At 46.8% G+C, this 24,287-nt stretch overlaps 3 protein-coding genes across 4 annotated transcripts in view; 2 read left to right on the top strand and 1 right to left on the bottom strand.

The window, feature by feature from the left end:
• Nucleotides 1-15,777, bottom strand: part of XPNPEP3 (X-prolyl aminopeptidase 3) — a 35,852-nt gene extending 20,075 nt beyond the window's left edge. The window contains exons 1-2 of one of the 2 annotated variants that reach the window (XM_004610533.2): nt 15,652-15,777; nt 9,171-9,287 (exon numbers count right to left, since the gene is read on the bottom strand). In XM_004610533.2, coding sequence (XP_004610590.2) covers nt 9,171-9,287; nt 15,652-15,715 — 181 coding nt within the window. In that variant the 5' untranslated portion in view covers nt 15,716-15,777. Of the gene's footprint in view, nt 1-6,290; nt 6,381-9,170; nt 9,288-15,651 lie in introns of those variants that run through there. The other variant, XM_055143041.1, reaches the window with a different exon arrangement.
• Nucleotides 11,164-12,096, top strand: DNAJB7 (DnaJ heat shock protein family (Hsp40) member B7). Its single transcript, XM_012933174.1, has one exon. The coding sequence runs from the start codon at nt 11,164-11,166 to the stop codon at nt 12,094-12,096; it is 933 nt and encodes a 310-aa protein (XP_012788628.1).
• A 192-nt stretch (nt 15,778-15,969) lies between the features above and the next one.
• The window catches only part of ST13 (ST13 Hsp70 interacting protein), a 28,306-nt gene continuing 19,988 nt past the window's right edge, over nt 15,970-24,287 (top strand). Inside the window, exons 1-2 of the mRNA XM_004610531.3 lie at nt 15,970-16,444; nt 21,979-22,036. Coding sequence (XP_004610588.1) covers nt 16,335-16,444; nt 21,979-22,036 — 168 coding nt within the window. The 5' untranslated portion in view covers nt 15,970-16,334. The remainder of the gene's footprint in view (nt 16,445-21,978; nt 22,037-24,287) is intronic.

The following is a 24,287-nucleotide window of genomic DNA, read 5'->3' as shown; positions in this document are numbered from 1 at the left end:
TTGCTTTTTGGGTCACACTTGGCGATGCACAGGGGTTACTCCTGGCTCTGTACTCAGGAATTACCCCTGGCGGTGCTCAGGGGACCATATGGGGTGCTGGGAATCGAACCTGGTTCAGCCGCGTGCAAGGCAAATGTCCTACCCACGGTGCTATTGCTCTAGCCCCAAGTTTTGTTTGTTTTTTTGCTTTTTGGGTCACACCCAGTGATGTTCAGGGGTTACACCTGGTAACTCAGTGCTTGGGGGACCATACAGGATGCTGGAGATTGAGCCGGGTTGGCCGCATGCAAGGCAAACACCCAACCAGTTATACTTTCACTCTGGCCCAACTATAATTTGAAGTTTTAATGCACAACGTTGATGAGCATGAAGAAAATCACCTGTGTCTGACTTCCCCCAAGAACGTGAGCTCCATGAGGGCATACGGCCCTGTCTGTGTGTTCCATGTTACAGTTCCAGGGCCTAGAATAACTGGAGTCGGCATTTGACACATATTTGTTAAATGATCTTCAAGAGCCAGAATAATTTTCTCTGTTGAATTTCCAAGTCATAATAATAACTTCATAGTAAGACTTTTCACCACTTTTTTTTTTTTTGGATCACACCCAGCGATGCACAGGGGTTACTCCTGGCTCATGCACTCAGGAATTACTCCTGGTGGTACTTGGGGGACCATATGGGATGCTGGGAATTGAACCTGGGTCAGCTGCGTGAAAGGCAAATGCCCTACCTGCTGTGCTATTGCTCCAGCCCCAACTTTTCACTCTTTACCTCCTATTAATAGTGAATTGAATATATTATGTTTTGGTTCTAAGTATTAGTACCTAGCACACTGCCATTATGATGGCTGCCTGCTGATAACTGTGTAAATACTTGCCCTTGAAACAGAAATGATACGTGTTTCACTTTAGGTTCAAGGTCAAAAGCCATTTAAATCATTTACAAAATTATTTACTCAGCGAACACTTTGTAATGAAAATGGGAAGGTAATGCCTGATCCATATTTACACATGTACCAATTCAGAATTCAGGGGGCTGAAGAGAGTACAGCAGGGCACTTGCCGTGCACGGGGCTGACCTGGGGTCAATTTCCAGCATCCCATATGGTCCTCCAAATTCGCCAGGAGTAATCCTGTGCACAGAGTCAGGAGGAATCCCTGAACATCACTGGCTGTGCTCCCCCCACCACCAAATAACCTAAAAAAAAAACAAAAACCAAAAGGAGCAAACAGGGCTGAGATAGCACGCTGGAGCCTGCGCCCTGAGAGGGACCATCTGCCTCCCTACCTGCAGCCCTGCTCTGGTGGGCCCTGAGCAACCTGAGGGGTGTGTGTGTGTGTGTGTGTGTGTGTGTGTGTGTGTGTGTGTGTGTGTGTGTGTGTGTGTGTGTGTGTGTGTGTGTGTGTGTGTGTGTGTGTGTGTGGGCCCTGAGCAACCTGAGGGGTGTGTGTGTGTGTGTGTGTGTGTGTGTGTGTGTGTGTGTGTGTGTGTGTGTGTGTGTGTGGGCCCTGAGCAACCTGAGGGGTGTGTGTGTGTGTGTGTGTGTGTGTGTGTGTGTGTGTGTGTGTGTGTGTGTGTGTGTGTGTGTGTGTGTGTTGACCCTGGGTTACCCAGACACAGTTGGGGGTTGTTCACAAAAACAACAAAAAGGAGAGTGCAAAATTTTAAAGAACTGCTTTGGACTTTTATTGTTTTGGGGCCATACCTGGCGGTGCTTAGGACTCACTCCTGGCTCTGTGCTCAGGGATCACTCCTGATGATGCTGGGGAAACCATATGGGGTGCTGGGGATCAAACCTGGGTCAGCCGTATGCAAAGGAAGTGCCCTACCCACTAAACTCTCCGGCCCTCTTTGCCCTCCATCCCTTCCTCCCTTCCTCTTTGCCCTCTGTCCCACCTTCCCTCCCTCCCTCCCTCAGTGTGTTTTGGAAGGGGTGCACATTTTGCGATGTCCAGTATCCACACTCTGCTTGTACCTGAGGGACCATGTGGTGCTGGGATCAAACCTGGGGCACCCATATGCAAAACATGTGCTCCAGTTAATTTTGTCATCTCCTTGGACAAGCGGATACTTTTTTTTTTTGCTTTTTGGGTCACACCTAGTGATGCTCAGGGGTTACTTCTGGCTCTGCACTCAGGAATTTCTCTTGCCAGTACAAGCTGATACTTTAGCTTGTTTTTCAAGGCAAGGCAGATGCCACGTCTGCTGAACTATGTCCCCGCCAAAATTCTTTATGGGGCTAGAGAGATATTTCTTTATGGGCATGAACCGACTTGCACGCGGCTGATCAAGGTTCGATCCCCGGCATCCCATACTGTCTTTTGAGTACAGCCAGGAGTAAGATCTGAGGATTGCCAGATATGGCCCAAGACTAACAATAACAACAAAAAATTATTTATGACTTATTTTCAATAAATGTTTGATTTTCCCTATTTTATACACCTATCTACTCAGAGTCACATAAGCACTTCTTGAGTGAAAAGTACTCACGAGTGGAAAGAATTTAAGCCAGAAGCAATCTACCAATGACGAGCTGTGCTGCAGCGGTAGTATTAACTCCTTGGGTACACCGGGCACTTTCTGGGGCTGGGCAACACTGGTGTATGTAACACGAATGGGAGACAGTTCAACTACTCTTCCTCTGTAGGACAAAGTTCAGTATCTGCCCAGGGGAGCCCCCAAGGGACTCGGCCAACCCAAACCGTAACAAATATCGGAGCTCTTTGGAGCCTTGTCCACTCTGACCTTGTATCTAACACAGGGAACCCCCAGCAGTGCTGAGAAGCCGGGGGCCACTCAGTAATGCTGAGACTAACAGTAAAGGCCTAATGGCCCAGAGCTGAGGGGCCACCAGGACTGCACATGGCCTGGGAGGACCACACAGTGCTGGACATCACTGAGGGCCGTGCACATGCTGACAGGTGGCTCTAGCACCGGCCTATCTCCCTGGGTCCAATCTCCCGCCTTCATTTCTTACCACCAACACACATTGAATGTAAAAAATTAAATAAATATTATTTCAGGGGCTGCAGTGAGAGTACAGCAGGTAGAAAGCTTGCCTTGCACATCATGACCCGGGTTCCACCCCCCACATCCCATACGGTTCACCAAGTCCACCAGGAGTGCCACAGGCCTGGGAGTAAGCCCTAAGCATCACCGGATGTGACACCAAAAACAAAACCCGATCAAACAAAGGTTATTATTTTATTAAGTGAATGAAAAACATAGAATCTTTTTGGAGACAGAAGCTACATGTAGGTACAACAGCTAAAGTAACTCAAAGGAATAAATGAATTATACGTGCTGAAGTGAGTGCTAAGAAAAGTCAAAAGGCCTTTGATCAAGGGTGTATCCCTGAACACTGCCAGGTGTGGTCCAAAAATACCATGCAGGGGGCTGGAGCAATAGCACAGCGGGTAGGGCATTTGCCTTGCACGCGGCCGACCCGGATTCGATTCCCAGCATCCCATATGGTCCCCTGAGTACCGCCAGGGGTGATTCCTGAGTGCAGAGCCAAGAGTAACCCCTGTGCATCGCCGGCTGTGACCCAAAAAGCAAAAAAAAAACAAAAACAAAAATACCATGCAAACAAAACAAACCCTCCTCCCCCCGTCCAATGAAAAAAAATCATCTTTTGGGGCTGGAGAGAGTTCAGCGTGTGAGATTCTTGCTTTATGTATGGCTGACCCAGGTTTGATCCCAGGCACCCTACATGGTACCCCAAGCCTGCCAGCAGTGATCCCTGAGTGTAGAGCAGGAGCAAGCCCTGAGTACAGCTGCGTGTGGCCCTAAAACAAAATAAGCCAACCCCCTCAACCTCCCTGAAAATAATCTTTTATACCCCTCAAAGCACTCTTTGTAGGGTTGGAGTGACAGTGCAGTGGGCAGGGTGCTTGCTTTGCACATGGCTGACCAGGGTTTAACCCCCAGCACTCTATCTTGTTCCCCGAGCCTACCAGGAGCGATCCCTGAGCACAGAGGAAGGAGTAAGTCTTGAGCACTGCTAGTGTGGTCCCCAAACAAAGTTAACAGGGTGGCAGTGGAGAGATAGTACAACAGGTAGAGTGCTGCCTCGCACAGTCAACCCAGATTGCACCCCCTGCACCACATATGGTCCCCAAGCCTTGACAGGAGAGAACCAGAAGTAAGCCTTGAGCACCAGCAGGTATGGCTCCCCCAAAAAATACTTGAGAGGGATTGGAGATAGTACAGGGGTAAAAGGTGCTTAGCCTGCATGCAGTCACACTCAGCCTAGTCTCTGGCATGGCATATGGTTTCCCAAATACAGAGCCAGGAGCAGTCCTTAAACTCCGCATAGGATGAAAACACGCAGACATAGGCATACCAACCAACAGACCTGTCTATTACAGGAAGGCTGGGCTGGAGACAGGGCTTCGAGGACTGAGCACATGCTGGGCCCATGGACCGCCTGGGCTTGATCACTGGCCCTGCTGGCGGGACTCCTGTGGCCCACAAGCACCACCGGGTGTGAACTCAAAGGAAAACCAAACCAAACAACTCAGAAGTATACATAATACAGTGTTTCTCATGTTTAAATTGAGATGTGATAGTTTCCAATAGTACTAAAGTCATTTTATAAAATTATTTTAGAGTTGCAGACAGAGTACTACACCAATTCTTCCATCAATGTTTCAAGAGTCCTCCACTATGAGCTGTCCTATGCACCCAGGTTTTTTTGGGGGGCGGGGGGCACATCCAGTGGTGCTCAAACCCGAATCTCCCACATGCAAGACAAGTATCTTACCCACTATATTCTCAGGCCTCCCTCTCCCTCTCTCTCTCTCTCTCTCTCTCTTTTTTTAAAGAGAGCTCTTAACTATTGTAAGTAGTTCTGGGATAAACACGAATGCACATATAAGTATTTTTTTTCCTGAGTGGTAGGATTATGAATAATAAAAAAAATGCATACTCTACTTCTAATTTCTGTAATTTTTAGAAAAGAAATGAGTTATTTTTCACAAGTTTCAAATAATGGCAAACATTGGGAAAATAATACACTAAAATTGAAATCTTTTGGAACAAGGGATAAATGATAATCTTATACTGTAAAAGAACAGATATTTAAGAAATTGGGAGGCTGGAATGAGCCAGTCAAAAAAAATCGGGGTGGACGGTCAGGGCCATACCTGGCTGAGCTTGATGGTGCTCAGGGGACCATATGCAGGACCAGGAATTGAATGCATAGGATGATATCAATCCCTATTGTGTCAATGCATAGGACAAGTGCTTTAAACCCTTGAGGAGCTTTGCCTTACATGTGGCCAACCCAGTTTGAACCTGTATTACACAGTCCACTGATCACTGTCACAGTTGTGATTTTATTTTGGAATCTCAGCTGTGTTTTATTCCTTCTCATTTATCGCAATGTTCAAAAGTCTATGTCCATGGGAGTACAAGTGAGGGCAAGCATGTATGTATATTATACACACACATATGTGTATGTGTGTATATATACACACATACATATATGTGTATACACACATACATACATGTAAATGCTTATATGTTTCATATATACATGAAAACCTACATGTAAATGTGTTCACATACCTTACTCAATGTGGTTAATAAGCATGTAACAAATAGCAAACAGTCCGGATGCAGCAGTTATGACCTTGACAAAGACTATGAATCAAGGTTTCCAAACTTTTTGATCTACTGTTCCCTTTTCAAAAAAGATTTATTCAGGGGCTGGAGCAATAGCACAGCGGGTAGGGAGTTTGTCGTGCACTCGGCCGACCCGAGTTCGATTCCCAGCATCCCATGTGGTCCCCCGAGCATTGCCAGAGTGATTCCTGAGTGCAGAGCCAGGAATAACCCCTGTGCATTGCCGGGTGTGACCCAAAAAGAAAAAAAAAAAGGAAACATTTATTCAGTGTCTTGGCCCCACACACTCAAATCTACCTTTGCCTGGTTGCTTTGTTTTGTGTTTTGCAGTGCCGGGGATCAAATCCAGGTCTCATGCATGCAAGACATGAGTTTTGCCATAAAGCATCCTCCTTTAAGCAAACAGAAAGCACCCCCAACTGCACCTGAGATTGCTACGGCCCCGCCATGGGTGGGGGAGGGAAGAGTGGGTATCACCCATTTTTAGATACACAGACTATAGCTTCAAGGCCTGGAAAATGCCATGTGAAAAATATCTCACCACAAGAAATCAAAAAATTTCAAAGCTGGTAAAACTTAATACTAATTTTATTTTAAAAATTAACATTGATACAGCAGAGAAATACTTTAATGAATACTAACTGAACTGCTATTCAGCTTACCTTACAGCTTTGAAAAACTGATTTCTTGTGTGTTTCAGTGGTGAGTTGCATTTCCTGAGTCTCAGCTGCCCTCCCAGCAGGAATTCCAGTCTGAGGAAGAACCAGCAAAAGGAAGCCCTCACTCAGACACACTGGTCTCATTCGCTAAGTGGAGGGAGTGAAAGAGCGACACATTGCTAAAGACAACTTAGACTATTAAAAAATATGCTTATATTTTCAATATAGCTTTAACTTCCCGTGACAGAAGCAATGATTTATTTCCTTTAAAAATCTGACTGCTCTTCCTGAAAACACTTGATTTTACCCTATCTACTTCTTTGGGATGATAATTCTTTCATATAGTTCATCATTTAACTGTCTTTTTTTTTTTTTCTTTTTGGGTCATACCCAACGATGTTCAGGAGGTTACTCCTGGCTCTGCACTCAGGAATTACTCTTGGTGATGCTTGCGGGACCCTATGGGATGCCGGGGATTGAATCCGGGTCGGCAGCTTGCAAGGCAAACTCCCTACCCACTGTACTATCGCTCCAGCCTCTTAACTGTCTTCTTAATAAAACAAAAATCTTTAGGACTGCATTTGAGCAACAGTAATGTGATGCCACATTTCCTAGCATCAACACCTCTAACTTACTGAGAAGGAACACCTGTGAGGAAAGGGCCCAGGATGAGGCTCAGTGGTAAAGTGCCTTGTATGCACACAGAAACTGGGTTTGATCCCCATTCTGGAAAAAAAAAATTGGTGAAAATAAACCTTTGTCAGTTTTTTGCATCACCTTCATCACTGCTAACGCCTCTTAAAGCTGTGGATCTGGATGCTACTTAAAGCTATTTAGATCTAGAAATCTTGTATAATCTATACAGAAATATTTGTTTACATTTTGAGATAAACGTTTAATACTTCAGAAAAAATATTTTGGGAGGACAGGAAAGATAGTGTAAGGGTTAAGGTGCTTGTGTTGGGGCTGGAGTGATAGGACAGCGGACAGGGCGCGCGCCTTGCACGCAGCAGATCCGGGTTCAGCAGGAATAACTTCTAAGTGCAGAGTTAGGAATAAGCCCTGACCACTGCCGGGTGTGGTCCAAAAACCAAAAGCAAAACCAACAAAAAGATGCTTGTCTTGCATGCCATCAACCTTTGTTTGATCCGCTGTGCGCTGCAGGGAGCAATTCTCTACTTCGGAGTAGGGAGTAGCACACGAGCATCCTGGGTGTCAGCTCAATCCCCACCAACAAAGAGCCACCAAAACATTTTCAGAACCTAGGAGAGTGCAGGAGAGAGCACAATGGGCTGCAGAACATGCTGTGCCAATGAGCCCGAGTTTCGATCCCTGGCACCCAAGTACCACCAGGAGCAACCTCCAAATAATGAGTTTCTTCCTCCACTAAGAAAGTTAAGGAAAAAAAAAATACTCTTAATTGGCAGAGCCTGGCAAGCTCTCCGTGGCGTATTCGATATGCCAAAAACAGTAACAAGTCTCACAGTGGAGACGTTACTGGTGCCCGCTCGAGCAAATCTATGAGCAATGAGATGACAGTGATACAGTGTCATTTAAATAGCAATTCACGAGAAATCAATAGTTATCTTAGAGTTATCAATGTATCTTAGAAAGTACAGAACTTCAAAATTTTTTCTCTTTTTGGGCGGGGAAAGTCACACCTGGCGATGCTAAGGGACTACTCCTGGTGGTGCTCAGGAGACCATATGGGATGCTGGGAATCAAACCTGGTTAGTCACGTGCAAGACAAATGCCCCACCCACAGTACTATCATACTTTCATTTTTTTTTCTTTTCTGCCACACTTAACTTGGCTCAGAGGCTACTCCTCACAGCTCTTCAGAAACTGATCAAATCCATGTGTGCACTCAGCCCACAGAGCTCTCCCTCCACCCCCCTAGAGCTTTCTTTTAAAATGCTGAAATGAAGAAAACACAAAATCATGCAATTTTCCAGCAACATGGATGGAACTAGAGGATATCATGCTGAATGACATCAATTTGAAGGAAAGGTGGTAAGATACAGAATGATGCCATTGATATACAGGACTTAAGCAAGGTAGCAACAAAGGGCCCAAAGCACAACGGCAGAACTGATTCATAAAATTGAGTTGATGTTGGTGGGGCCGAAATGTCTCTGGGGGAGGGAAGTGGGTACCTGGTAATGGGTGTGGTGTTTAGTCCTGGCTCTGCACTCAGGAATTACTCCTGACGGTGCTCAGGGGTCCATATGGGATACTGGGATTCAAACCCGGGTTGGCCGCGTGCAAGGCAAATGCCCTACCCGCTGTGTTATTGCTCCAGCCCCACAAACCATTATTATTTTTTATTTTTTAGGCCATACTTGGCTGTGCTTAGGGGTTACTCCTGGCTCTGCACTCAGGAATTACTTCTTGTAGTGCTAGGGGGCTATCTGGGACGCCCAGGATCAAACCCGGGTAGGCCAAGAGCAAGGCAAATGCTCTACCCACATCTAACATCTCACTCTGGCATCTGTAAGCTGTACTGTAGTTAGTATTATAGATTGATATTGTCAATATAGTATTAGCAATCACATGAAGAAATTCAAGTTTAACTTTAAACTAATTAAGAATTGAGTTCCTCAGTTGCACTAGCAATAACATTTTAAGTATACAACAGCCATTTGTGGATACAGCTGGAAAGGACAAATCTAGAATATTTCTATCACTGCAACAAATTTTACTGGCAGCACTGTTCTTTCTAGACAAAGCATCTCAAGAGGAATAGTTATTGGGGTTGAGGATAAAGCTTCTGCTTTGGATTCCGGACACCGGACACCCAGGAGCTCCTGAGCAAGGCCTCAGGAGTTCCTAAGCACCAAATCAACCAATCAGCAAAACCATTGCTATAGTTGAAGTCCTTACCCGGTCTGAGGAGGTGCGGGTGTGTGAAGGGGCTAGGCTGGCCTAAGTAGCGGTTTGGGATCCTCCTCTCTGGGATGGGCTGGAGGGAGTATCTTCGCCGGGAACAGGACCAGCATCCTGAGGGGAAAGTAAGACCAACATGGTCAGAAGATAGAAACAGTCCCCAGGATATACACATTTACCTCTTGCAGGTGGGTTATTTACCTCTCCTGCTTTAGAACAAAGAACATTATTTTATCCTTCAGTATTGAGGCTCTCCTTTGTGTCAGCTAGGGCCTGTGTTGGATAATAATAATTAAAAAAAATCTTTACAGTCATTAAAGCATAATATAAGTTTTATACAGATACAGGATGACTAAGACATAGAAGGTGCTAACAGAAGGAAGATAACACATAAAAACTTGGCAGGACAAAGGGGAAGCAACTAGCTTTGGAAAAACTGGGATTGAATCCAGGTTTATTTCACTCCTAGTTCTGGGGCCAGAGAGCAAGCTCAATGGGCTGGGCACATCCTGCATGCAGGAGGCTGACTTCAACACCTGCTCAGTCTATCATGTGTGAATCCTCCAAATCAAACCAGAATCAATCTAAAGGGCCAGGGAGATGGCTGAGAAAGTTGGGGCACATTTTACATGCCATGAGGGTTTCCTGGCTCAGTCCCAGGCACCACAAAACTCTGTTCCAGAAACAAACAAACAAACAAAAAAAACAAACTATGATCTTTCCACCCTTAAGATTAAATTTTTTAACACATTATCTTGAATTACTATATTTTTGGTTTTTGGGCCACTCTGGTGATACTCAGAGGCTACGCTTAGCTTTGCACTCAGGAATTACTCCTGGTGTTGCTTGGGGTATATGGGATGCCAGGCATCAAACCTGGGTTGGTGGCATGCAAGACAAATATCGCTGCATGGGGCTGGAGCAATAGCATAGCGGGTAGGGCATTTGCCTTGCACTCGGCCGACCTGGGTTCGATTCCCAGCATCCCATATGGTCCCCTGAGCACCACCAGGGGTAATTCCTTAGTGCAGAGCCAGGAGTAACCCCTGTGCATCGCCAGGTGTGACCCAAAAAGCAAAAAAAAAAAAAAAAAAAAAACCAAAACCCAATTATCGCTGCAGCCCTTATTTTATTATTACACCAACATTTCAGAGCCCTTACAAGAGGTAGTTTTTATTACTGCTTCCCCCAAGTGGCTAAAATTGCTTTCAATAAAGTAGGTGGTATTCACTATTACATATTTAAGATGTAAGTAACCAGTTTTCAAAATCCTTAAAACTTGCAGGGGTAAACTTTAAATGAGCAAAGATCACTGAAAGTCTTTTAGGCTAATTCCTTCAGGAAGTCTTCCCTAAAATACTGAGTCTAGTGATAAGGCGTCTCTTAGAACTGCTTAACCCTCAGTGTTTATGTAACCCCGTCAGAGTCCCATCCTACCGTTACCTACTGTATCTCTGATGGAACTGTCAACTGAAACTTGTAAATATCTATTAACTGCTTACTTTTTTCCTCACCGTTCCCGAATTCTTCATTTTCCCAGCCCCAAACATGGAAGAACAGAGAAGTAACTAAGGCTCGATGACCTCGGGGTTTTCTTAAGCAGGGTGCTCGCTCTGCTCTGGGGCGTCAACTACAGGTCCTATGAGTTCATCAGGCATTGTTGGAGGCCACTAGGAAAACCCCTGGAGCAGGACAGGTTAGTATGACTCTAGATTAGCTTCACTTGGAAAATCTAGTCCTTACCTCAAGCCCAGAGTGACAGCATAATGCAGCCCTCTCTGACATAAGCTTCTAACTGCACAGAACTCAGCCAGAGTCCGAATCTCTCCTAGCAGAGGTAGGTCTATGGTGAGATAGTTAAGGCCTTCAATGTGAGAATATGTCTAGTCGGAGTCAGTCAGTGCCTCGACTACCACCAGCAGCACAGCCTGAGCTGAACAGAAACTAGGTTCTATTACTCAGCACATTCTTTCCAACAGTCCGTGAAATCATGTTGAGTTACTATGACATTCTAGGAGTGCAGAGATACGCGTCAGCTGGGGAAATTAAAAAGGCTTATCACAAAGTGGCACTTAAATGGCACCCTGATAAAAATCCAGAAAACAAAGAAGAAGCAGAGAAAAAATTCAAAGAAGTAGCGGAGGCATATGAGGTACTATCGAATGACGAAAAGCGTGATATTTATGATAAATACGGCAAAGAAGGGTTAAACGGCGGAGGCGGAAGTCATCCTGATGACTCTTTTGAGTATAGCTTCATGTTCCGTCCGCCAGATGATGTCTTCAGAGAATTCTTTGGTGAAAAGGATCCATTTTCCTTTCATTTCTTTGAAAGCTCACTTGAGGACCTTTTTAACAGTCCGAGCAGCTCTTGTGGATGCGGATGCAGAGGCCCGGGAACCTTTTTCTCTAACGCCTACGAATATCCGGTTTTTAGCAGACTGTCATGTGACCTGGGAGCTACACCATTTGGTTCGCTGGGCCACGGGCACCTTCACTCGGTCTCTTCCCCACCATTTGACGATGCTGGGATAGGTCACTACATTTCTTTACCCAAAGTTGAATCTACCCACCAAATTATTGATGGCAAATGTGTCAATACAAAGAGAAATTTTGATTATGATCCAGAAACAGAAGCAGCTGAAGATGACAGCGAGCTCCAGGCCTTCTATATAGACAGTGCCGATGACGAAGAGTGCTTCGCAGGATGCTGCTGCCAGAGAGCGGGCAGGCACTCGGCCATGGGCCCTGGTGCCAAGCATGTCCCTCCATGCACTTTCATGGACGATGATGAACAAGATATACCGTGGGTCTCCAGCCACTGGGATCCCTCGCTCTTCTCAGTGGGGTTCAAAGAAGGAAGTAGGAGGAAAAAAAAGAAGAATAAAGAGGCGAAGAAGCAGCCAATGAAAAGGAATCGGTAGTTTGATGCTTCAGACTCCTTATGTTCATATAACATCTGAACACAATTCTTTGTGTGTCTTGGTTAATCACCGAATTTTGTAGATGACTGTGTGATATATAATAAGACTGTTTCTAATTTTAGCCAGCTTGTGGGCAGTGGTCAGTGATGAACGAGCTATGTTCAGAAAAAATTGAGTTTGTAGCGACAGTCATATTAATAATTTGGAAGACAGCAGAGATCATTTTTTGATTTTGAACTAAAAATCTGCTAATCAGTTTTTCTTTAGTACTAGAGTTAAATTTCTATTTCACTAAACTACACAAATTTCTAAAACATGTATAGCTTGTGGATTGGGGCCATAGCACAGCGGGTAGGGCATTTGGCTTGCACACGGCCGACCTGGGTTTGATTCCTCTGTCCCTCTCCATGAGCCCAGCAAGTTACCCCTGGCATATTCAATATGCCAAAAACAGTAACAAGTCTCATAATGGGGAGGTTACTGGCTCAAGGATGAACAATGGGACAACAGTGCTACAGTATAGCTTAGGAGATAAGATACATGGTATTAAGATACACAGCTTGGGGCATGCATGGAGGAGGGCTTGGGGGCATGCATTAGAAGCTGTTTGGTCCCAAGTCCTACAGGGCTTTCTGGGCATCACTGGGTGAATCCAACTCTCTCTGGGATGGTCCTTGGGGTACCCAGCACTGGAGGGCACAAGCAGCACTGTGTGCTCAGATCCTTGCGTCGGGCTATCAGGGCCATCTGAAGAATTGCCAAGAGTGGCCATGAGGTTTTTTTTTTTTTTAAGTAAATAGATTTTATTTAGAGGCTTCTGAGGGAAGGAGGAAGGGATAAGTGGGAGAGAGAATAGTATTAACGCGCTGAAGAGAGAACTCGGGCTTCTCCAAGGATGGAGGAAGCCCCTACACATAACCAAGCTTTAGACACAGAAGTATGAAAGCATGAAAGTACACATCTCAAGAGGGGAGATGCGGAAGACACATGTGCTTGGACACGCGGGCGCAAGCGGCACACGGGCTCAGGCAGCATATGCGCGCTTTTTTGAGCACCACTTGGGAACTCCCCACCCCCAAGAAGATATACAGGTTCAGACCAAATAATTATTCGTTTTCCAACTGACACAGAACATTTGATAATATCTGGAGATACTGTAAATACAAACATTTAAGTATAAAGTATTAGCTTTTAAATAAAGCCAGGCATATTGGTACGCCTCTGTTCACAGCTACACTTAGTCAAGAGATGGAACCAATCCAAATGTTAATTTTATGAATCGAGTAATCAGAGGGGTGTGTGCATGTGTGTATATATAGTAGATCACTCAGACTTAAGAAGAAAAACCTGCCACACTATTATTTTTAGTTTTGGGGACACATCTGGAAATGCTTAGCACTCAAGGATTAGTCCTGGCAGGACCTGGGGACCATATGGGGTGCCAGGCCTTTAAGCACCAGGGCTGTTGTACTTTCTCGTGCCTCCCTGTTACATACCTTTAGATTAACCCTGATATGTTAGGTTAAGTGAAACCTATCACTTAAAAGCAAATATTTTTTGATTCTACTTATGTGGTATGTAAAGGAGTCAAATTCAAGTTGGGGAGATAGCAGAAGAGGTAAGGTACTTGCTTAGCGTGTGGCTGACCACTGTTTGATGCCCAGCGTTACAGATGGCCTTCTGAACACTGCGCGGGGGCACTGCTGGGAGTACAGAATCAGGAACAGCCCCTGAGCACTGATGAGCAAGGCCCAACTCCATATAAATGAGGTCAAATTCACAGAAATATTTAATAGATGTATGGTTACTGGGGAGGTAACATTCTTGATGATACAGTTTGAGATGGCCTCACCAATCCCCCGCAGCCCACCTAGAGCACTGCCAAGGGTAGCTCCTCTCATCAGGCATACTGTACAATGATAGAGATTGCGAGTTCCATTGTTACATGTATTTTGCTACAATTGGAAAACTAAGCTAGAGCTAGATTCCTCACAGAAATTTGCCATGGGTCAGAAGCAGGCAAGACAACTTCAGATATAGAACTATTTCCTTTTTATCCTTTTTTTTTTTTTTTGCTTTTGCGTCACACTTGGTACGTTCAGGGGTTACCCCAGGTGGGTTTGGGGGACCATATGAGATGCAGGGGATTGAACCTGGGTTGGCCACATGCAAGGCAAATGCCCTACCCGCTGTACCATTGCTCTGACCCCCAAACTTCCTATTTTCTTTTTAAGGATACAAATAGGAACTATCTTTAACGATACTGCCTTTTGGTGACCAAAGATTGCTCAACAGCCTGAGTAGAAGCTTTGCATGCAAGAGGCCTGGGTTCAACCCCTGGCATGGCGAGATCCCTTGAACACCTCCAGGAGCAACCTCTGGGCAGAGCTGGAAGTTGCCCCCGAGCACTATTGGTTGTGTTACCTTTGCCCTCCACCCAAAATTGAAATACTGCCTTTAGCTAGGGCTACGATAGAAGAAAAATAGATGAGTTACAATTATACTAAGCTTTTAAGAGCGGCTGGTTGGGGGGGGGTAGTGTGTGTTGGGTCACATCTGGCAGGGCTCACAGGAACATGCAGTGCCCATGTGTTTATGTCCTTTGAGCTACCTCCCTGACCAGTGTGTGTGTGGAGGGGGGCAGGGGGTGTGTTTGCAGCTTAAGTGTTAAAACTGAAGAGTAAGTTCTTCAGCACAATCATTTATTTTTCAGAGTACAGAGTAAGTTGGACATAACTATCATCACATTTTTTCAGTAACTCCCAAGTACACCCACTTTGGTCAAGCAGCTTTGAACTCAAACCACGGTTTAACCTACCAGCCCCTGAACCTAAACGTGGTCCTATGGCATTATCCATTTGCTATGTACATGGTTTAGTTCTAAGCTTTATGCTTCATGTTTAGTGTGTTAACTGCTCACGAAAGAGGATACCTTAAAAGAAGAAAAAAAAAACAAACCCCACTTATTCCCAGCCTCCTGTATACAAAGAGCTTTCAGGCAGTATTGGGAGATCAATCACTTGGATGTGGTCCTGGTGTTCCCCCAAGTACTGCATCGTCAATAGTGGCCTCGTGAGCACTGTTGGGGGGGTGTCCCCTCATTCTTTCCTCCTTCAAATAAAAGCCACTAGTCTATTCTGAAGCAAGCCTCCAAGTGACTTTGGAAACACAAAAATGGGGCTTCCGGGGAAAGTAGCGGTGACAAGCGCTCCCTGTGCGTGACACTCTTGTTATTTAAACAAACGTGGTAACACACATTTTCTGTGTCTGTGTCCAGGTAAGTCTGGGTGACCCCCGCTCTGGGGGCAGGGCACGCTTTCTTCTCCGCAGTCAGTCCGGCTTCCCAGGCCACCTCCACGGGGGAGGAAACGCACGGCCCACCCTTCACCAGGGGCAGCGGGTGGAGAGATGCGCGGGGCGCCCCGGGGACGGCGCGAAGGCCCCGTCAGCACAACGGTCCAGGCCACGCCTGGGACCAACGTGGCTCCCCCAGGGGTCCCCCGGGCTTCTCACGGGGGAAGGGCCCGGAGGGGCACTGTGGGAGACGAGTCTAACCTGAGAGGCCGCGGGCACGTGTTTTGGCGGGAACCAGTTTAGATGCTGAGAGCAACCAAGGCATGCCGGGCTCCCGCGCGCGTCCGGATGGGAAGGAGGAAGACGGCGTGCGAGGGCGGGGGCCGCCAGCCGGCGTCGTCGCCAGGAAACGCGGCACCCGCCCCGCCCCTTCCGGTTCGGCCCGCGCGCCAGGCCTTCCTCACGCGCGGCGCGGGGAGATGACGTCACGGTCAGGCCGCGCCCGCCGCGGGGGCCTGACGCGCCTTGGAGTATCATGGCCTCGCGCACTCCCTCAGGCGCACTGGCCGCCTAGCCGGTTCCCAAGTGTCGGGGCGAGTCTCCCGTGGGGGTGGGGGGTCACATCAGAGTCAGAGAGAATATTCTAGCCCAAAGGGCGTCTGTCAGGGAACGCGGGCTGCACGGGCGCGGCGAGGCAGGCAGGCAGTCAGGCAGCGGGACGAACAGCCGCGCTTCTGGAAGGTTCTACGAGTGCGCAGGCGCGGAGGGAGAGGCGCGGGCTGCGCTAGCGGAGGCCCCGGGGTCACGAGACCGTTGGGTGGGCGGAGCCGGCGGCCGGGGAGGTTCCAGTCTGTTCGGCCTCGCGGCAGCCGCCCCCCTCGCACGGTCACGCCGAGCTCCGCGCCCGGGCCTGGAACCGGGGCCGCCGCCGCCGCCTGCGCACCATGGACCCCCGCAAAGTGAACGAGCTTCGGGCTTTCGTGAGGATGTGTAAGCAGGACCCGAGCATCCTGCACGCCGAGGAGATGCGCTTCCTGAGGGAGTGGGTGGAGAGGTGAGACCCGGGCCCGCGGACCGTTGGAGGCGTGGGCTGGGGGGCGGCCGGAGGGGGCGCTGGGCGCCGCGGGCCCGCGCGGCCGCCGCTCCTTTGTGGCTCGCTCCCGGGGCCCCCAGGTGGGAGGCGATCTTGCCGGAGCACTTGGGGGGGGGGATCGGGCCGCGGGAGCCACTCCGGAGGCGGCGGAGCGGGGCTCCCTGCACCCCGAGGTCGCCGGGCGCGTGCCTGGGCGAAGCAGAAATGCGGAGCATTGCGGATTTGGGGGGCGGAGAGCTGCAAGACGCCGCGGGACGACTCGTGGAGTTTTTTTTTTTTCTTCCCCCACCCTATCTGATGCCCTTTTTGGGTCGCCGTGACACACCGTCCTGGGCTCTAAAAAATCCTGATAAAGATTTATACTTAGCAAATTACGAGAAGGCGGACGGTCGCGTCGGTTCCCTCTCGCACTTGCGAGGATTCTGGCCGCGCGGAACTAATTTCGGGAGCCCGCTGCAGTCCCCGTCCTTCAGGCACTCTTAAGGAAAAAGGTTTTTCGGGCACCGCGGAAAAGGGATTTTCACGATCTTGTTATTTTTCATTCTCGACTGCTTACATGCACAGATTTAATTGAACAGATTCTAGGAAATGGTCTTAATTAGCAGGACCTGTTTCGGAATACGGATGAATAGGTAAATTCATCTGGGTGTTTGCCTTCTACCTGAGATGAGTTCTACATATTAGATGAGAACTTGAAGGAGAAATGGAAATTCCTCCCCCACCGGCCATGGGATTTTTTTTTTTTTTTTGCGGGGGGTCACACCCAGCGATGCACAGGGTTACTCCTGGCTCTGCACTCAGGAATTACCCCTGGCCGTGCTGGGGACCATATGGGATACTGGGAATCGAACCCGGGTCGACCGCGTGCAAGGCAAACGCCCTACCCTCTGTGCTATCACTCCAGCCCCATGGCCACGGGATTTTAAATGCTAGTGGGGAGTTTTAAAAGATACAGCGGTGCTGATTTCTCCCCGTGCTGATAAATAGCGACGGAGCAAAACAATCATTAATGTGAGAATTGTAAACTGATGTTTCATTTTGGTCATTTTCCCCCCGGTTTCCAGATTTCACGGATGTTCGCTTTCTTTTTACTTTAGGCACCGTTGTGAATACCGTCAATCTGGATTTCTTGCACCATAGCCTCCTCTATTGTCTCAGTCCAGGGCTCCCACCCCTCCATTTTATTGTTTTTGGGCCACACCCAGCTGTGCCCAGGACTTCTGGCCATGCGCCCACAGTGCCCACAGTTGACTCCAGTCGGGGCGTGGGAGACCTGTATGGGGTGCCGGGATTCGATCCCCGGTCGGGCGTAAGCGCTTCTGCCTTCCCCTTTTCCCCATTTTATTTTATATATATTTTTATTTTTATTTATTTTCTTTTTGCTTTTTGGTTCACACCCAGCAGTGCACAGGGGTTACTCCTGGCTCATGCACTCAGGAGTTGCTCCTGGCGATGCTCGGGGGACCATATGGGATGCTGGGAATGGAACCCGGGTTGGCCGCGTGCAAGGCAAACACCCTACCCCGCTGTGCTATCACTCCAGCTCCCTTTCCCAATTTTAGGAATATTTTTATTGGGAAAGATGAGCCCAACCTTACTGAATATTTGAAGTAATTATTTCTGTCTTGAGTTTGTTCTAAGGGAAAAACTTGTTTTAAAAAATCCAATAAGGCGGGCTGGAGCGGTAGTACAGAGGGGAGGGCATTTGCCTTGCACGTGGCCCACCCGGGTTTGATCCCCAGCTTCCCATATGGTCCCTCGAGCACAGCCAGGAGTAACCCCAGAGCGTCTCAGGGTGTGACTCAAAAAGCAACAACAACAAAAATCTGACAAGGCTTTAAAAAAAAAAAAACCACCAGATTTCTGTAAGATTTGCTCTAGTTACATGTGCATGTATGTAAAGAAACTTCTGGAAACACATAACTGCTGTTATTATAACTAGTAAGAGTAGTTAAGAATCTTTTTTTTTCTTTTTTTTAATAATCATTTCCGAAAAACCCACAAGATGCTGTTAAAATAAATTGCAGGTCCAGGAGTGAAAGTCTAGGTTTTAGTTATTGTCTCTGAGTAGATGGATAAGAATAAGAAGCTGAACTTAAGATATTTGTGTTTTTTCCTCTTTAATCTTGCTTGATAAAAGAAAGATCCTATAAACTTCCCAATTGATAATTCCAGGTTTTCCTTCCTTGGTCTGTTGGCCCTCTCTAACTTGCTATCTTTTGGGTGTGTGGTGAGTGGCGCTACCTTCTTCTGAAGTTAAATTGAAAAATAACATTGAGCAATTTGCTATCATTTCAGTCAAAATTAAATTGACATTTTTGTAGTCTCTGAGGCCATTGCTGATTATCCAGATTATCGATTCCTCTCCTACTTTCATATTCTCTCATATGTTCTCATTCTCATTTTCTCTCATTCTCAGCTTTCAGTCTTTTTTTTTTGGGGGGGGTCACACCCAGTGATGCACAGGGGTTACTCCTGGCTCTGCACTCAGGAATTACCCCTGGTGGTGCTCAGGGGACCATAATGGGATGCTGGGAATCAAACCTGGGTCGGCCGAGTGCAAGGCAAATGCCCTACCCGCCATGCTATGACTCCAGCCCCATACTTTCAGTCTTTTAAATTTTTTTTTTTTTTAAATTCAGTTTTGGGGACACACTCTGGCTCTCCACTTTACTTCATTTATTTTTGTGATTTTCCATAATTACCACATCATATTTGATGGAGTTCAGACAGTGGGCAGCAAATCACACACACACACACCCCAGCCCGGCAAGCTACCAAGATTATCCTGCCTGCATGGGCAGAGCCTGACACTCTACCCATGGCGTATTCGATATGCCATAAACAGTAACGATAGGTCTCATTCCCCTGACCCTGAAAGAGCCTCCAGTCATTGGGAATGACTAGTAAAGAGAGGCTGCTAAAATCTCAGGGCTGGGAGGAATAGAGACGTTATGGGATGACAGTGATACAATGATTTTTGTGATTTGAGCCTCAGTCTCTAGTACTCAGGGCTTATTCCTGGCTCTGCACTCAGGAGTTATACCTGATGGTGCTTGGGGCCATATCGGATGCCAGGGAATTGAACCCTAGTCAGCCGTGTGCAGGACAAATACCCTGTCCACTGTACTATTTGCACTATTGTCGAGGTGTCCTCCTCCCCCCCTGCGATTCCAGATCATTCCTGGCAAAACTTGGATTGAACCTGGGTTGGCAGTATGCAAGGGAAGCAGCTTCACCCTGTGTATTATCTATCCAACCCCTTTTGCTTTCAGCCTTGGGCCATAGGAGGCCTTGGCTGGGAGTGGATGGGAAGGGGCTCGTGGGTCCAAAGTCTAATGCTGTTATGGAAGGGGGGGGCAGTCTTCAGGTTGATAGCATCTCAGTTTCTCCTTTTTCCATACTAAATCAGAGACCCAGATTTAGATGTTGAAAAACAGCCCATTTACCTATTTGCCATAGTTCTGCCACGGTTTAAAGTGTAAAATTTTATTTTGGTCAGGGGCACTTGTTTTTTGCATGCGCAGTGCAAGTGCTCTATCCCCTGCTGTGCATGGCTACCCAGAGCCTCTGCTGTTGCCCTGGAGGCCCCCGTATTGCCAGACCCTCGCACTGAACTTATGGCCCAGTTGGCAGAATGGCATCAAGAGTGGCGGTTGCTACCCTGAGCTCTGCTTTGGAGACCAAAAAAAAAAGTTTGCTTGATATTTATTAGTTTAGGACCAGGAGGATAGTGCTCTTTTTGCATGCAGAAGGGCAGTATTCAACCCCTGGCATCAAGTGAGCACTTGATGAGGTTTGGCTTCCCCCCACTTTTTTTTAATTTGGTTTTGGGACCACACCCACCAATGCTCAGGTTACTTCTGGCTCTGCACTCAAAGATCACTCCTGGCGGGGCTCAGAGGACCGCGTGGGGTCCTGGGGATCAAACTAGGTCAGCCTCCTGCAAAACACAAGTGCCTTACCTGCTATACTCTCACTCTGGCCTCAGTGTTTTATAATTTTTGGAAATTTCCAGCTTTCAGAAAAATTAAGAATTCTAAAGAGAAACTTTTCCCTGAACTATTTACCAGCTTGTGCTTTTAACACTATTGAGTATGTATTTCCTACTAATAAAAAGTCTAAAAATTACCACCAAACTAGGAAACAGATGCATAAATGCTATTGAATTCTCAGAATTATATGTTGTATATCACTGTGATATCATTAAATATCTTTTTTGGGGAAGAGTTTGTGCCACACCCAGAGCTTATTGGGGGCTATTCCTCTCAGTTGCGTGTGTTTTGGGGAGGTTGATGGAGAAGGGTGGGTGGCCCCTGACAGCTCAGGGGCTAAAACCCAGGGCTTTTGCATGCAGAGCATGCATGTATTCTTGCAACTCTTCTTCCTGAAGTAATTTACTTTTATTACCTGGGTGGGTTCTTTTTTTTGGGGGGGGGGGCAGGCCACACCCAGTGATAAGCAGGGATTACTCCTGCACTTAGCAATTACCATGGTGGTGCTTAGGGATGCCATGGATCGAGCCTGGTTGACTGTGCTTTCCCACTGTACTCCAGCACCAACCTGGGTGTTTTTTTTTGTTTGTTTGTTTTTTTTTTGCTTTTTGGGTCACACCCAGCGATGCTCAGGGGTCACCCCTGGCTTTGCACTCAGGAATTACCTCTGGCCGTGCTCAGGGGACCATATGGGATGCTGGGGATCGAACCCGGGTTGGCCCCGTGCAAGGCAAACGCCCTACCTGCTGTGCTGTCGCTCCGGCCCCCCATCCTGGGTGTTTTTTAATATTACTGACCAGTTGTTTGTGGAATTTTCCTCAATTTGGGTTTGTCTGCTCTTATTCTCTGGTTAGATTAGTACATTTCTTGGCAGGACCATCATTCTCCTTACTAGGTCAGTTTCCTTACCTAATCCTTTCCCCCCTCAAACCATCCTTTATCGACATCCATTTAGCTACACAGCCTGCAAGCAAAAATACTGATCATTCTGTGCCTCCTCCCCCACTCCATCTTCCCACTGCATTCCTAAAATCGAGCCTTTTCTGTTTATTCTCTCCAAAAGCCTCTTCTTGAGATTGTGCATCAAGATGCACTTTTTGATTTTTGGACTTCAGCCTACCATCTTCTCAGCTTCTAGTACCTGGATAAACCTGTTTCCCTTTCCTGGGCTTTTATCTCTGAGTATTGGCCTTCAGACAGCAAACCTCTAGAGTTGGATTCTGGTTTCAGTAATTGCAATACTATCAAGTATTCACATTGAGTTTATTCTTAAAGATTTGTAAAGGTTACCATCTAAAATGTAACATTTGTACTTAGTGTTAGAAGTAACATAAGAAACTCCCAGTGGGGAGTTTTCTTCTGTTTTCCTTCTACTTTCCAATAAACGTTTTTATTCTCCTCCCCCCCCCCCCCCTCCCCAAGACAATTTTTCTAGTACAAATGTTGTGTGACTTAGTAAATTCTACTTTTCTAAACAGATCTTTTCTTCTCTCCTTCAAGCATGGGGGGTAAAATACCACCTGCTCCTCACAAAACAAAATCAGAAGAAAATACAAAGGTAAGTTAAGAATTTTATTTTTGTTTTAATGATAAAGTACTAATAAGATTTCTTTGAGTTTTTTATTTTTTTAAACTGCTCATAGCAAGTTATATTCTTGACTTCACAGAGATTACTTGGAAAGAAAATCTTTGTATAATTTCTTTTTGTTTGTTTTTGGGTTACACCCAGCAACACTCAAGGTTACGCCTAGCTCTGCTCTCAGGAATTATTTCTATCGGTGCTTGGGGGACCATATGGGATGCCGGGGATCAAACCCGAGTTGGCCGTGTGCAAGGAGAGTGCCCTGCCTGCTTTGACCCTCTTTGTATAGTTTCTATTTGAGCATCAAGTCTCTGGAGTTTAATTTGAAATAAAATTTGGGGTGACCACTCCATTTTCGAGTAAAAGAGAGATGCTTCAAGCACACTAAGTGGTGCGCTGCGCCTGTGCGTTTCCTGCCCTTGTTGTATCGGCAGCACCTGGCATGCTCTTCTGTGTCGTGTAGGTACTTTGCTAATGTATGCAGAGTCAGTGACCCATCGATTCCTTCTTACCACCTGAGGGGTGTTTCGGATCTGGTCCATGTGTTGCTGTAGATCAGTGTTGGTCAGCCTTTTTCTGCCTGTGACCAGCCTACCGTGTTTGCTTCCTGGGGCCCCTCCATTCTACCACGTCTTGTGCTGTGGCCCATTCTCACCTGTGGCCCCTGATTAAGAAGTGCTGCTTCCAAGTATTTGCCAAAAGGATGTGTAAAGCCAAGAAGAGGTTGCTAGTAGCTGGGTTTCAGAAATTGGGGAGTTTTCTTAATGTTTCTTACAAGGGGCCAGAGAGATAGTGTAGGGATTCAGGGATATTCCCTGTGCCATGAAGACATTCCTGGTTCTACTCATGGTTCCTGAGCACTGCAGGGAATATCACTGAGCACAAAGCCAGGAGTAAACCCGTAGCACTCCGGGCTGGGCCTTCCCCCCAAAAAAAAGAAAAAGTTTCAGCAGAAGACTCAGAAACTCGGAGCACATACATCGTATGAAGGAACTCTGTTCAGCCCTGGCACCATGTGACCCCCAACCACCACAGCTGGGAGCAACCCTGAGCAGAGAGCCTGCAGTAACCCTGAGCACAGGTGTGGCCATGAAACAAAATACAAAACCAATAAATTAAAATAAAAAGAATGGTTCCTTCAAAGGGTGAGTATTCAACTCGGGAAACCCGTATTTCATACCCAGCACAACGTGGCCCCAGTACCATCAGCTATAGCTCCCCAAACAACTCCTCACTAAAGAGTTATCCCTTCAGCATTCTTATTTTTTCTTTGTTTTTCGCCTTTATGTCTTCAGATACTTTTTTTTTCTTTTTTTTTTTTTCTTTTTTTTGGGTCACACCCAGCGATGCTCAGGGGTTACTCCTGGCTTTGCACTCAGGAATTACTCCTGGCGGTGCTTGGGGGACCATATGGGATGCCGGGGATCGAACCCGGGTCGGCCGCGTGCAAGGCAAACGCCCTACCCGCTGTGCTATCGCTCCGGCCCTCGCCTTTATGTCTTAAAAGATCTTTCCCCAAGGGTGTTCTGATTATCTCTCTTAGAGTTAAGACAATTTGCTTGTTCAATATTTGTAAGTTTGAATATGTTTTCTCTTAAGAAAAATATTATTAAATGTATGAAATCAAGGGTCTTCAGAAAAAACCTGCAGAGTTTTTTGCATACACACACACACACACACACGTTTATATAAATAAAATGTATAGATTTTTCAGGGGGCTGTCCCTGGCAGTGCTTAGAACTGACTTCTGACTGCTCAGGCATCACTCCTGGCCAGGCTCAGGGACCATATATAGTGCAGGGAACTGAACCCAGCATGCCAGGAAGTACTTGACTAGTGTGCTGTATCTCTGGCCTCCATGCTGGATGACTTTTTTTTATTTTTTTCTTTTTGGGCCACACCCGGCGATGCACAGGGGTTATTCTTGACTGCACTCAGGAATTACTCCTGGCGGTGCTCAGGGATGCTGAGCATGGGATGCTGGGGATCGAACCCATGTCGGCTGCGTGCAAGACAAATGCCCTCCCCACTGTGCTATCACTCCAGCCCCTGAATGACTTTTTTATTAGTGGATTTTTATTTTTTTTGCTTTTTGGGTTACACCTGGTGGTGTTAGGGACTACTGGCTCTGCACTCAGGAATTACTCCTTGGCATTTTTGCTGAGGGGAAGCATATGGGATGCTGGAGATTGAACCCAGGCCAGCTGCATTCAAGGCAAATGCCCTA

This window comes from Sorex araneus, chromosome 6 (genome assembly GCF_027595985.1).
Source record: "Sorex araneus isolate mSorAra2 chromosome 6, mSorAra2.pri, whole genome shotgun sequence".
NCBI lineage: Eukaryota > Metazoa > Chordata > Mammalia > Eulipotyphla > Soricidae > Sorex > Sorex araneus.
This window is presented reverse-complemented; position numbering and strand designations above follow the sequence as displayed.